The sequence below is a fragment of the Apteryx mantelli genome, chromosome 6 (genome assembly GCF_036417845.1).
Source record: "Apteryx mantelli isolate bAptMan1 chromosome 6, bAptMan1.hap1, whole genome shotgun sequence".
Lineage (NCBI taxonomy): Eukaryota > Metazoa > Chordata > Aves > Apterygiformes > Apterygidae > Apteryx > Apteryx mantelli.
In genome coordinates, this window is record NC_089983.1 from 5,361,850 (window position 1) to 5,375,120 (window position 13,271).

At 39.7% G+C, this 13,271-nt stretch overlaps 1 protein-coding gene across 7 annotated transcripts in view; it reads left to right on the forward strand.

The window, feature by feature from the left end:
- The window catches only part of HDAC4 (histone deacetylase 4), a 279,008-nt gene that overhangs the window by 164,400 nt on the left and 101,337 nt on the right, over positions 1–13,271 (forward strand). For 5 of the 7 annotated variants that reach the window (XM_067298642.1, XM_067298649.1, XM_067298645.1 and 2 more), the window contains 3 exons: positions 2,893–3,043; positions 7,310–7,430; positions 13,035–13,156. In XM_067298642.1, coding sequence (XP_067154743.1) covers positions 2,893–3,043; positions 7,310–7,430; positions 13,035–13,156 — 394 coding nt within the window. The remainder of the gene's footprint in view (positions 1–2,892; positions 3,044–7,309; positions 7,431–13,034; positions 13,157–13,271) is intronic. The other 2 variants (XM_067298648.1, XM_067298646.1) reach the window with 2 other exon arrangements.

The window sequence follows — 13,271 nt, forward strand, 5'->3', positions numbered from 1 at the left end:
TGTTTTTACTTTTGTAGGTGGTTTAGAATCTCAATTACTTTTTTTGTTTACATAAAATTTAATAGAATTGAGACACAGGTAGAATCACTGGTAACTTGTGTTTGGTGTTTTACAACAATCTGCACGCTTTGAATCAACAGCAGGGACTACTTGATCATGTGTTTCCAGCAGATAGCTGGGCAGATTGCAGAATGCCAGCTAAACTATTTTTTTGCACGCTTTTATAGAATTGTATGATTTTAATGTACCCCAGCTAAAACACTTGGTGGTACAAATGTAGAATAGCAGAAATTAAACAAAGAAATTCCTGTCGAAAGCCTAAATAAAAAACGTGAAAAAGGAAGAAGAAAAATCACTGATATGTAGGGTGGAAGTCTTGCATGCACACACACATATGGTATTAAGTTTTGGAGAAGAGTGGAGACACGTTCCCAACTTACTAACCATGCCAGAAGTGGCCCGGGCCCTTTCCAGGATTTTGCAACCTCAAGCAGTGGGTGGTATCTGAGCACAGATACCCATTAAGTCAAGGCTTGGAGAAGTCTCATCTATCGCCAGAGCCTACATAGCATTAAGGGTTTTGAAAGGTAACGTTGCCAGCTTCAAATCAATCTGCCAGTTTATAAGCTGCCAACGTAAAGATTGCAGGGCGAGCGTAATATGATCATGGGTACCCGCTCCGGGGAGCAAACGTGCTCCTGCATTTGGAGTGATTTGCAAGGGTAATGAGAGCAGCCCGAGCAGCTTGATTGCTGGACAGGGAGCAGATGAAACTGGGAAGTAGCAGTGGAGTAACAGCGACCTTTCTTAGGATAAGGCGGTGGTATCTTAAATCTTAGTCTGAGCTTTTTCTTAAGAAAACAGTGGGTTTTTTTGATGGTGCTTGGCGTTTTTCAGGGGAGAAGCCCTGCATTGGGGAAGTGCCTGTTGCAAGCCCCACGGAAATCCATTCGCACCTAGAGAAGCGACAAGCTGTTGCAGCTTGTCATTTGTCATCTGCTTCCCCTCAGCATGTTTCTCTCCTGGCCTGCTGTCAAAACGCAGGGCATTCTCTAAGCTCTGGCAAGTACCTCTCCATGACCTGGAGGAGCCAAACTGCTCCTCTGAGCTCCCAGAAAAACACTCCTGGACCCACAAAGGATACACTGGGCTGGGACATTCCAGAGAGATGGTCTGCCCCAAATTTTGCAGGAGGTTGGTGTGCGCACACAGCTTCTAGGTGTCCAGATTTGACACCTGGGACTTTGGGAAGTGGTGAGCATGACCACAAAGAGCTGTCGGGGCTCAGCCCCTTTGGCAGTGAAGCCCAGAGGGCTAAGACTTGGAAGATCTCATGCTAATTCTGGTTTTACTGTGTGGTTATGTGGGAGCAACTTAGGCTCTCTTCTGCTTCCCTGTCTACAAAATAGAATGGTAATGGTATTGTGGCGCAAGATTTTACAGCTACCAGTGTTTTATCTGTAGACAGTTACAGGCTTGGCTGATTTCAATGTCTAGTGCTACTTTTTCAGCCTAACTATAAAACCCACCATGGGACAGTAACTGGAAGCAGTGGGAAAGGCACTAGGTAACCTTGCAAAACTCTTAACAAATTTGTCCTCAAAAACCCAGGGCTGGAAACTCCCTATGTGGTTTCATGATCAGCTTAAGCTGAGGTGAGACTGAGCCGCTGTTGAAAGGGTCTTTTCCCCATCACCTCCCATGTGTGGCTGTGCTGTGAGTTTGGGCTGCTTGCTAGGCCAAGGCAACCAAGCAATGAAAAAGAAAAGAAAAAAATGCTGTTACTGCTTCCACAAAAATCGAGGGAGACCCAAGGTGGCCCTGCAGGAGTGTATGGAGACTGTGACCAGCTGCCTCGGTGGCAGGCTGAAGCTCGTCGTTGGATTGGAGGGGTCGATTGGCAAATGCATGGGAGGAAACCAGCACCTCTTCTCAAAGTTGTTCTCTTGTTGGCATTCCCAACCCAACAAGTGCTGTGCCCTTGACTATATTTATGAAAAGACGGGTGCCAAAACCTGACTTTTAAAAATCAGTTTAGTAAAAAAAAAAACAACAAAAAAATCCCCAAATGATCCAGCGAGTGCCAGATACCACTTAACCATTTTGGTGTCTGCTTGCAGCAAGAAGACCTTGTAAAAATTAGGTAATCTCTGCACAGGACTTTGTAAAGTGCTGTTACCCACAAAACACTATGTTAAAGGAGCCTTTAGTGCTTCAAATCTTGAACATCCAATTTTATGAAGGTTTGGCAAATCTTGACCTTAATTGGGCAGCCTGTCTCGGGGTTCTTTCTGTGAATGTATGTGGGAGTGGGGTAAATCCTTCCTTGAGTGAAGGAATATCTTGAGAAAGATATTTTATAATTAAGCTCAGGAACTGATGATGATCATGCTAATGAGCCCACAGGAAGCTGTAGTCTTTTTGCATTAACTTTGAGTTTGAAGGTTGTGCAGCGGACAAGGGAAGTGAGCAGCACTGGATGAAGTTAGGAAGATACCCCCGTCCCTGGCTACTCTTCTATATGCACAGAGAGAGACCAAGAGCTTTTGGAGAAACCAGTGTGCAGTCATATAATTAAAGGCTTATTCAAACAAGCGTATGTACAAGGGAACTGAACTGGTTTTGCAAAGCATATTTTGGTTCAAGTGTCTGACTTGAGAAGCTCAGTAGTACTTCTTCAGTGTAGGATTATCACATGATGAGCATATGAGTATTCATGATTAATATGTCCTAAGTTGCTGTGGGGGGCTTTGTCCCTTGACAAAGGACATGTTCTTTTTCTGCTTCTTTGAATTAAACAACATTATTGGCAGCTGATTGTAACTTCTGTTTTAGCGCTGGGAACTCTGACTGTTAATTTGATCTTTTTTTTTCCTCTTCCCTTCTCCACAGCAGCAGCAGGAGATGCTGGCAATGAAGCATCAGCAGGAACTCCTGGAGCACCAGAGGAAGTTGGAGCAACACCGGCAGGAGCAAGAGCTGGAGAAGCAGCATCGAGAGCAGAAACTTCAGCAGCTAAAAAACAAAGAGAAAGGAAAAGAGAGTAAGTAGCAAAAACTCCCTTGTTTCAGCAATGAAAAGCAGAGTAGATGAATGGAAACCATAAAACTTCCACTCTGCTAGCTTTATAAAACTAATGAAACCTTCATGATGGCCTCTCTGCAGAGCTCAACTGCACAGGGAGCTTGTGTAAAGTCTTAGGAGGTATTGAGGGGAGAAGAAAAGTGTAGTTCCATGCTTTATCTTCATTTTTGTCTTACTAAATGCCATTTTTGCATATTTCAAAAGGAAGTATATCATCTCTTTATTTGATTTAACATTTTTAAAAGTATTTTTGGCAGCATTCCTAATGGAGACAGAATATTAAAACCATAAAATACGCCAGATGCACACTGCATTTTTCCCTTTTTTTTTTAATTTCACTCTTTTAAGATGTATCTAAGTTCTCAGTTTTTAGTTTTAAAGTGTTTTCATTCAGAAAGTAGTTCTTTTATGAGGTACAGACTGTTGTTGGCTCTTGCATACTTTTCCATGGTTATTATGTGCTTCACAAGATTCAGTGAAATGATTATGGCCTCAACAAATCCCTTATCAAAGACACTTGGTTGCTTGTTCTGTCTTCTTTGGAAGAGAACTGGAGGAAAAATACCTTGTGAACTTGTACTATCAACTCATTAGTTCTTCCTTCCAAATGAAATAAGGAAGTATGCGGTGGAAGAAGCTGAGAGGATTCAAGGGCAACAGGAGATAAGCCACTGACTGGGGACCAGCAATGAGATAAGGCTTCAAGAAGGACTTTTCTAGTAGAGAAGTAATGGGGACTAGGGGAAAATTAGCTGAAGTTTGAATTCTGTGCTCCCTGCATATGTGTTTTGCAGGGGTAGACTTGAAGCTGCATTCAGAATAAAGGAAAGAATGGGTCAACCCCAAAATCTTAGCAAAGCAGTTCATAGGAATTCAGACTTTTTTTTTTTTAATAATGGGAGAAAAGCCAAAGGATCAGAATTTACTTTAAAAAAAAGCAGTTTAACATTGAGGAGTGAGTAAAGGTGATGCTAATACAGGTTGGCTACTGTGATGTCCAACTGGCTGCCATGTGAGATGCTTTCCTTTATCCTTTGGGTACATTGTATTATTTTCCTAAGTAAAGGCAGCCGGTTTGAACTGGATGAAAGCTGTTAAGTATTTCCACTTCACCCTGTCGTTCTCATCAACTGTTGATATTGTATCAATGTTTTGTTGGTTGTCTCTGCAAAATTCGTCTCTGTTTGTTCTCATTAAAATAATTTACAAATAACAAAAATGCCCGAATCTCTTAAAATAACAAAAGAATCTGAAGCACCTTTTGGAAAAAAAATATAGGGGTAGAGAATAGAATAGAACTTGGGGATGTTAAGTTGAAGAGCCTGTTCCCATGGCTACAGTTTTATTTTTAAAATACTTTTATTTAAGAAGTGCTATGGTGTATAATCACTAGAGCAGCTAAGCTCTCAAGAATACTTAAGTTATTTTTCTTGCATCAGAAAATTTTGTTAAATGTAACACAGCTAAAATTGTCCTAATCTGAAATATGAAGAGCATGTAATAGATAAAAAATATAGTTTATTCTCCCTCCTTGCCCCATCATTGGAAGCCAAAATTTATTGTTTCGTACCTTTTAGAAGGTAAATCACAAATAGATTTACATTAACATAATATCAGCTCCTTGATTTCTCATCTGAGGAGTCTTAACCTGTCCCTTGTGAACCGAAATCTGCCATTGTAATGCTTCTGATCAAAAGCATGGCTTCCAAAAGAGGAAGGAAAAGGTCTGTCAAGCAGATGTTCTTTCCTCGTGCCGTACAGGATAATAAGCAATAGCTGGTCTTCCTGTCTTTCCACTGTTACCATTGAGCCTCAAACAAGTTCTGTGCATGGCTTTCCAGACATGCATCATCTGTCTCTGTCTCAGTCCTGCTGGGCATTAAATCCCGGGTTGCTCAGGCAGCCTTTGACTGTGGCTCACAGTGGACTTTCTCCTGCAAGCTGGCTGGTTATGGGTAGCCCACACTATCGTTAAATGCTTTCGCCCATTAATTTCCATTTATTCTGTTCCTCTGTACTTGCATTGTGCAGCCTCTTCTTTGCGCAGGAGTTTGGTGCTGCTTCTTACTTCTTTTATTCTCGTCCTCTTCCCCCTACCTTTACCTTATCCTATATTCAGTTCCAATATGATCTTGGGACAATATATATTTTATTTTTCTCTCTGCCATAGTAATGTGGCTCAGCCTATTGTCTCTTGATTTAGGCCTGTTCTTTCTGTAGTACTTTGCTCGCTGCAGCTCTCTTTCACAGCTGATATGTTTTTTGCTCCCTGCTCCTCTTAGGCACTCAGTCCCTCCAAAATGAATGTGCCATATTCATACTCTGCAGTTTGTTTTTTCCCTCTCCATGCACATTTTCCTCCTGCCACAGCCCAAGCTGTTATACTGAGCTCTTGCTCTCCAGCTCCTTCGCTCTTGTCCCTCCTTTTACTCTGCCATGTCTTTCAATTCTTTAGGGTTGAATGTCTTGCTTCCCACCTGTGGCCTTACACCTGTACTTATAGATTTTTGAGGTCTGACTTCTGTGGTTGCACTCTGCTGATACACCTTCACGAGATGCTGTCATGTGCACAACGGGTTGGACCTTTTTGCCTTGGGCTTCTTCTGTAACATCCATACTGGAAGCTATGTAGTGCTTCTGCCTATATGTAGGACTTGGTTTAAAATAATTCAGTATAGCATGTAAAAAGTGAATTAGACTTTTTTTTTCCTTTGATCTTTCAACTGAAGGGTTAAGGGCTAAATATGGGTCAGAACATCTCACATGGCAACTTTGTCTATGGCTACGGCATAGCGCAGTTTTTATCTTGTTTTGCATACGTGGGGCCTTTCAACTTCTAATTAAAAAGAAGAGGTGCCAGTGGAGCTTTTGCAAACCTCAGGATCTAAAAACATTTGGCTTGAAGCCTCCTAAGTAGTGTCAGATTTATTCAAAGCCCATACAACACAGGCACGTTTGGTTATTTTAAAGATGTGAATAATTTAGAGATTAGACTTTTTGGAGAGATATAAGGCCTTTATTTGTGGATTCCTGGACTTATCACCCATTCTGGTCTAGTCATGTGCTTTGCTATGAATTCATATACAGCTCCTCTGTTGAACTTCCTGCTGGAGCACTTTCCAAAACTACATTTTGTAGAACTAGTGAGATAGTGCTCCAAAAGAGCAAATTTTCAAGCTTTTCAACCCTGTCTAAATGGTTGAGCAATATTAAATCTTCAGGCAGTGCTTTGTGGAAATATTGCAGTTTTCTTCTTTTGTGGAGATCCAAGTTGAGCAGAATGCAGGAGAGAAAAGGTCACCCTGTCATATTTGGAGTTTTTACTCTCAGTAGAGCAGACCGTTTTGCTGGCCTTTTGATTTTTTTGTAGCCCAGATATTTTCCTTTGGAATTTTTTGGTTTACACTGTGGTATAGATGAACCATCGTTTTCCACATGTGCTGCCTGCCAAACTTTCTATGCATTGCTCCGTCAGAAGCTCTGCCTGCGAATCTGTTCTGTCAACTGAATGATAATTTTAATCCATCATCACAGTAAAACAGACTGGTCTCTATTGTGGAGCAAATAATGATTAGAAATTACACAGTTGACATTTTAACTCTACACTTCAAAATTACTGACTTTTTTTTACTGTTAGATTTTCTATTTGAAGAAATAGATTGCACACTTGTAAATGAATTGGAATATTATGTAGGTCTTATTGTACACAGATACTTTTGAACAAAGAGGTCCTTATTTACAAGATTTTTCAAGACAAAATCTACATATGAGACATTCGTCTCATTCCCCTTCTGCTTGCAGATGTGACATTTAAAAGTTGAGTGTACACAAGACCCTTTTTCTTAAATACCTTTGATTAAAAGAAAGCTGGAATACCTACTACAAGTGCTTTATTCTAAGTGTACTTTTATGCAAGTGTAAAAATCCTCTTGAGAAATCTTTTATAGTAAAATGATAAATCTCTAATTAAATCTCCATTTTTAAACATAGGTTGTGATTATATGCAAAGCCAAAGGAAAAGAAAAGGAGAGCTCCTTAACGGAGGCACTTTGGTCTTTTCCCTTTGAAAGAAACGTTCTCTATTGGTTTAAGAATGAAAGATTTAATTCTGAGTGTTTATTGGAAATTTTAATTCTTAAAGCTTGTGAATTTTTATTCATTTCTGCTTTCATCCAAAGTGCATTGGTTAAGTAACCTTTCTTTTTTATTATTATTGACATTTCAGGTGCGGTGGCAAGCACAGAAGTAAAGATGAAGTTGCAAGAATTCGTCTTAAATAAAAAGAAAGCTTTGGCACACCGGAATCTCAACCATTGTATATCCAGCGATCCTCGCTTCTGGTATGGGTAAGTGGTACTGGGCTTATCTTAATGATTCAGCCGGTGCCACCTTTTTTCACAATTGCTGGAGATGTGGGGAATAGAGCTAATGTCTTTACTGGATGAAGCAGTATAAAAATAGAGCTAGGGTTTGACTTTAATTTTACAAAATAACCAAAATGCTTTTTTCAGTGGGTTTCCATAGGAGTAATTCTTATATCATCTGTGATGGTCGCATTATTTCTGTGAGCAGAGGTCTTTGTTCTCTTCTTTAGTCCATGATTATTCAAATTAGCATGTTCCACCATCTAGATCAACCTTTATATGTTATCTAATTTTTCATCCCAAATTTGGTCCCACCAGGTGTAAGAAAACTTGAACTTTATGAAAACAGGGAAGATGCTTTTTATGTTAACTGAGTTGCAACTCAGGATGGTTGATCTAGCATTGCATTTTTAAAGTCTTGAATGCTTACCTCTCATCTTGAGCTCTCAAGGCTGGAAGTCTTAACTTGGCCCCTCTCTTTAAACTGTGGAAAATAGGAAGGGTGTCCTATCTGTAGTTTAAATCACAATTGCCCCATCATCTACTTTTTCTACCGAAAACTATGGGTATCCTATAAAACCCAAATGTCATGTGGAGTGAGATGGTAAAAGTTGATGTCACAGTGACATGGGACATGGAAATGTAAGTGATATTGTGGGTGGCATTAAAGATGCACAGATTCACTTCCAGAAGTTCACTTCTTTATAGTGTAAAGTAAAATCAGAAAACTTGAGATGATTTGAAAACATTCACTGCTAAAACAGTCTAAATGTCTACTTTAAAAAAAAGTAAATCATTCTGAACGTCATCTTTAGTGACCATAAAATTCATGAAATTTTGAATGAGAAAAGCCAAGGAATTTTTGGAGTGAAAATTGTGTTTGCTTATCTGACAGTATTTTAAGTCTTAAGAAATAAACATGTATTCAGGGATGATGAGGTCGTGGCCAGAAGATGTTTCCAAACTCAAGAAAATAAGTTGAAATTATACTTAAAATATATCCCAGCTATGAGGCAGTGCAGAAATGTCGAAGTGTATTTTTCAGAAAAATTCTAGCATTATTTCATAAGGGTGAGATTGAGCAATTTTAATATGTCTGTGAAAATAGCTTTATCTGCTCTGAGACTTGAGAATTGTATGGCTATGGCACTGGTTGAAGTACTGAAGCGTTGGTAATTTATGCAAAGATAATATTTAAGGCCCCCTAGGTCAGTAGTAGAAGAACTAGGAGAAACTGAATTTCAATCAAGAGGAAATAATTATCATTTTAGATAACTGATTTTCCACTGTTCTTCTTAATTGAGAGTCACCAAGAAATTTGTGCATTTTGTTAAAAGCAGTTGAAGATTCTGTGAGCTATTATGTTCTCCATTTTTCCCAGTCAGTTAAATGCTGAGTTTTTAAGGCAAAAGTGGCATTAAATCACATAGATAGAATTAAGAATAATAAGTGAAACTTTTCTTCCAAAATCTTTGATCCTTTGGCCCTAGGGAAACCTGACATAGAATTGTCATTATATATGAATTTCATCTATTAAAAAAGAGAAAAGGAAATTTGGGAGTGGTTTGAATTCCTTATGTTCTGCAGTTTTCAATTAACTGCCTTCTCATACAGATTACAACATTCAGAGCTGAGCTGAAGAGCAGCGGTCTTAACTGTCATATATGTTTAAGCGCCAGGTATGATTCAGGAAATTATTTAGTCTAGTTCTGCTTAAGGGTTCGATATGTTCCCTGCCTCGTTTGCAGCTAATGCTGAATGCAGATACGTTGTTAAGATTTCTTGCAACATGCATGAATCTGAAGACCGCTTTCCTCCTCTCTGCTGATAAAGGGATGCCAGCAGCTGGAGACAACATGCACACTGTTGCACGAGGGGCCATCGCGTTTCTCTGGCGTTTAACAGGCTTGCCCCTTCCTGCTCTTCACCGCATCGTAGTTTCGCGGTGGGGAGAGGATCAGCATTTTGGTTTCTAACGCCAGAAAGAGCCTCAGAGGTCTCACAAATCTTTGTTAAGGGTATGTTTGAGTGATAAGTTGAAGCCAGACATGAGCACTTTCTACTCAGGCTTTGAGGAAAGCAGATGGAGGGCAAGCTGCATAGTTGTAGTATCTTGTCTCCCAGCGGAGACTTTTTAAAGGCAGTCCCTTGCATGTTAAAGCACAGATTGAAGATTTTAAGTTTCCATTCTATTTTTTAAAGGACCTTTAAACTGATTGCGTATTAGTATTTATTTGTATAGCATCTCATAGGTTACCAATGCAGTTATAGAGATATTCATGTCCGCACATGCTTCTGACATGATTTAATTGGGTGGTGTTTGGATTTAACGCGCACAAGCCGCGCTTGCAGAAGATAGCCTTGATGCTCCTACTGTGAGCAGGCAAACCAATTAAATAGTAACAGATGCTGAAATAGTCTCCTCAATGACACGCCTGCTTTTAAGCACTTCCTTTGGTCTCATTAAGGTTTATGAATTCCTTTAAAAAATATTGGAAGCACTGCTTGCAAAACCAGCTCTCTTAAGGGTGTTGAACAGCACAGCAATTTTGTATTGACAGTTTTGATGTGAAACGTGCCGTTTCTATGAGAAATAGCTGTCGTTCCCCTTTCCTTTTGGGCCTGGTTTCAGTTTTCCAGGGAGATGTGCAGATGCTTTTACCTCCAGTTCTTTGTCTGAACTTCACTCAGCAGTGAGGCTTAGTGGTGCCGGGCCGTGGAGTGGAAGAAGCTATGAGGGTTAATCTAATCCCAAATGTAAAAGGCCATGGTTGCACGCACGCGTGCAGATCAGCCCTCGAACTGAGAAGGGGCCAATTGTAGAGGTTTTCCAGATATAGTCGTAGTCCAAAGGATCTACTAAACGACAGAAAGAAGCTTTCTGTTCCTATGTCTAACGTTCAGTAATATTTCTTGGAGGAGATTTCTTGGAGGACCTTACAGAGGTCTTGCTCAGTCTTCAGCTCTGTGGTGCTCTGTTTATTATGTACTGTTCCAGTCTCTATGTAGTTGTTTAAAATGGCTTTGTGGACTGTAATTTTCAGATTAGGTTAATGCTAGGCAGCAACAGAAGAGGTCCTTTTGAATTGTGTTTTCAGACTGTCGCTCCTATGGATTCTATATCTGTTGGACAGCCCTGCTCCCAGGAGGTTTACTCATGAAGATATTTAACATAAACAAGTGGCTTAACAGGAAGCTTGGGCACCTCAGGTTTAGTAATAGGGCTATTATTTCCATAGGAAATTCTCAGGAATATGTTTCAGAAGTGGACACTCAATGCAGTAACAGTCATAAAATGGAGTTTAGCTGAGTAGTTCTGTGTTAAGACGTTAGAGAGAGACAGTTACACTTTAGCTTATTCCAACGAACATAGGTGTCTGCATTCTCTGTCCATGAAGCATTCTAGCGCAGATACATATGTTTGAATATATGTCCAATTTACATTACGTAAATATGTTTGAAGTATCACACATGCTTTACTGTGTGCGTGGGTTTTTGAAGGACCTCACAGTTCAAAGGACAGGCTCTGTGTTACATGAAGGTATGTGCTTTCAAAAATGCCTGCACACTTGATTTAGTATGCAATTTTATCTGTTTCAAGACCTTTAAAATTCTTGAAAGGGCACTCAGACAAATGCATTTTGCTTAAAGCAGTGTAAGGCACTGGATCCCAGTCCTCCAGCAATACAATGTATTCATGTTTGTGGCGTTGAATATCTGTCATTCAGCAAACCCAGAGCACATCTAAACAGACCCTTTGAGTTCATGCACATTCCCTAACAAAGTGATGAAAATAACTTCACTGTACATGATTGTGTAGCTTAAGCCACGATTAAAAAAAAAACCAAAAAACTATTGCTTGCATAGGCAAGAGCAAAAAATGTCATTGTGTGACATGGTGGGTTTGAGGGCTCTTGGCTTTCAGCATCTAGACTTCCTGTTTTTGAAACATCTTTCTGTGCAGCCTCCTTATGGTAGGAGCAGATCTGGGTAGAGAAAGCTCCTTCTGTTTTCATGCAGGATTCAAATATTTTTCAGTTTGGTGCTGTTTTGATTTCAGGTGATGATTAAACTGCGTGCATGTGGGCATTTATTGGTGTGAATATGAAAAAGTACATGATGTGTGCGTATGCTAGTGTAGCACTATGTAAGAGCCTGAATAATTATTTTGCATGTATGTACAGAGAAGTTTGGAATATGAAAGGGGAGAGAGTTAGAAACCAACACTGAATCATATTGTTTGGTAAGAACTGTTGAGTAACTGTTGGTAAGAAAATTGTAATGTAGATATTTGGAAAAAAAACTTTTCAAGGAATTTTTTAACAAAATCACGTAGAAAAGTGGATTCATTTTCCCAGTATTTCATTATTCCTTTATTTTTTGAAGCATATAACTTGTAGTAGAATTGGTACTACGTGTCTCATCAAACAGCCTGCTTCTGATTTGAGCTTTCAAAATGTGATGCTCAAGGAATTGAACAAATGAGTGTAATTGTGAAGGTGGAAGGCCTCTTTTTGGTTCCTTAAGGAACTTTTGTAGCAGAATATTTCAACCAAGGTTTCCAAGATTATTAAACCATGTAAAATTAGAAATCTTCATTTTATTTGGGAAAGTGCTTGTTTTATGTTGTCACTAATGGTTTAATATTTAAAAAAAAGCAAAACAAGGTTTAAGTTCTGTTTATCTTAAAACGTAAAATTGTTTGATAGCTGTATGGTTGTCATCTATATTGCTAAACAAATTATTTTGTAGTTATGACTATTACCACGGGAGGTCTGGAGACTTGCAAGGGTCTGGTCTGAGTGGGGCTCACCGAGTTCCTCGAGAACAAAATAGCAAAACTGGTCACAGGCCGTTAAGTAGGAAAGATACCGCCAACAAACTGGTAGGAGGCTTCAAAAACTCCTTCGTTATTTAATATCCTTAGCAAACAGAGTGTAATTTACTTTCAGCAGCTTGCTTGGACAAAGTTATAAATTGCCAGTGTCAAGAAGTGAATCTGGAAAGGTGCTGAGTACTTTGGCCCTGCCTCTGCCAAGCACTTGGGTCAGGATACGGCAAAGCAAAAGGCAGAAGACCACTTATGCCACACGGCTGCTGTTAGCAGGTTTAAAAGTGGGGCACCTCATGTGCTCATCCTTCAGTTTTGCTTCGTCCATGGGCTTGCTGTCTCCTATGTCTGGGTTTTATTCAATGAAGGAAAATGATTCTTCCATGCTATGACTGAGCAAAGTAATGGCACTCACGCTTAGCTTCGAGGATGTGATTTATCTCATCAGAACCTAACCCAAGTTAAAATTATGCTCATGGTTAAATACCTTAATAAGTTGAGCCTTGCTCAGCAGGGTTATTCCTATACTGAAAATTAAGCATATATTTAGTTACCTCCCTGTATATCAGACTTTAAACGATCCTTTAGTTTCTTTTTGGCATGAGTGCCTAGAAGGAGAAAACCAGTACGAAGTTATTTTCCTTGGTATTGCTAAGTAATAGCAATAAGTAATATAGTGGAGAAGGTGAAGCTATGCTGGTGCCCTTTGTGCTTCACTTCTGTAAAGTTTCTTCCTTCCTTTTCTTTCTGCGCAGGAAGACCCAACACAGTTCTCTGGACCAGAGTTCCCCACCCCAAAGCGGAGTATCCGGCACCTACAACCACCCTGTCCTGGGCATGTACGATTCCAAAGATGACTTCCCGCTCAGAAAAACAGGTAAAGCTCACCTTGATTTTCTGTATTCCTCACTATCTTTGCTGTGACGCTCAGTCCTTTTAATTAAAAAAAAAAAAAAAGAAAAAAGAGAGAGAGAGAGAGAACATTGCCAAAA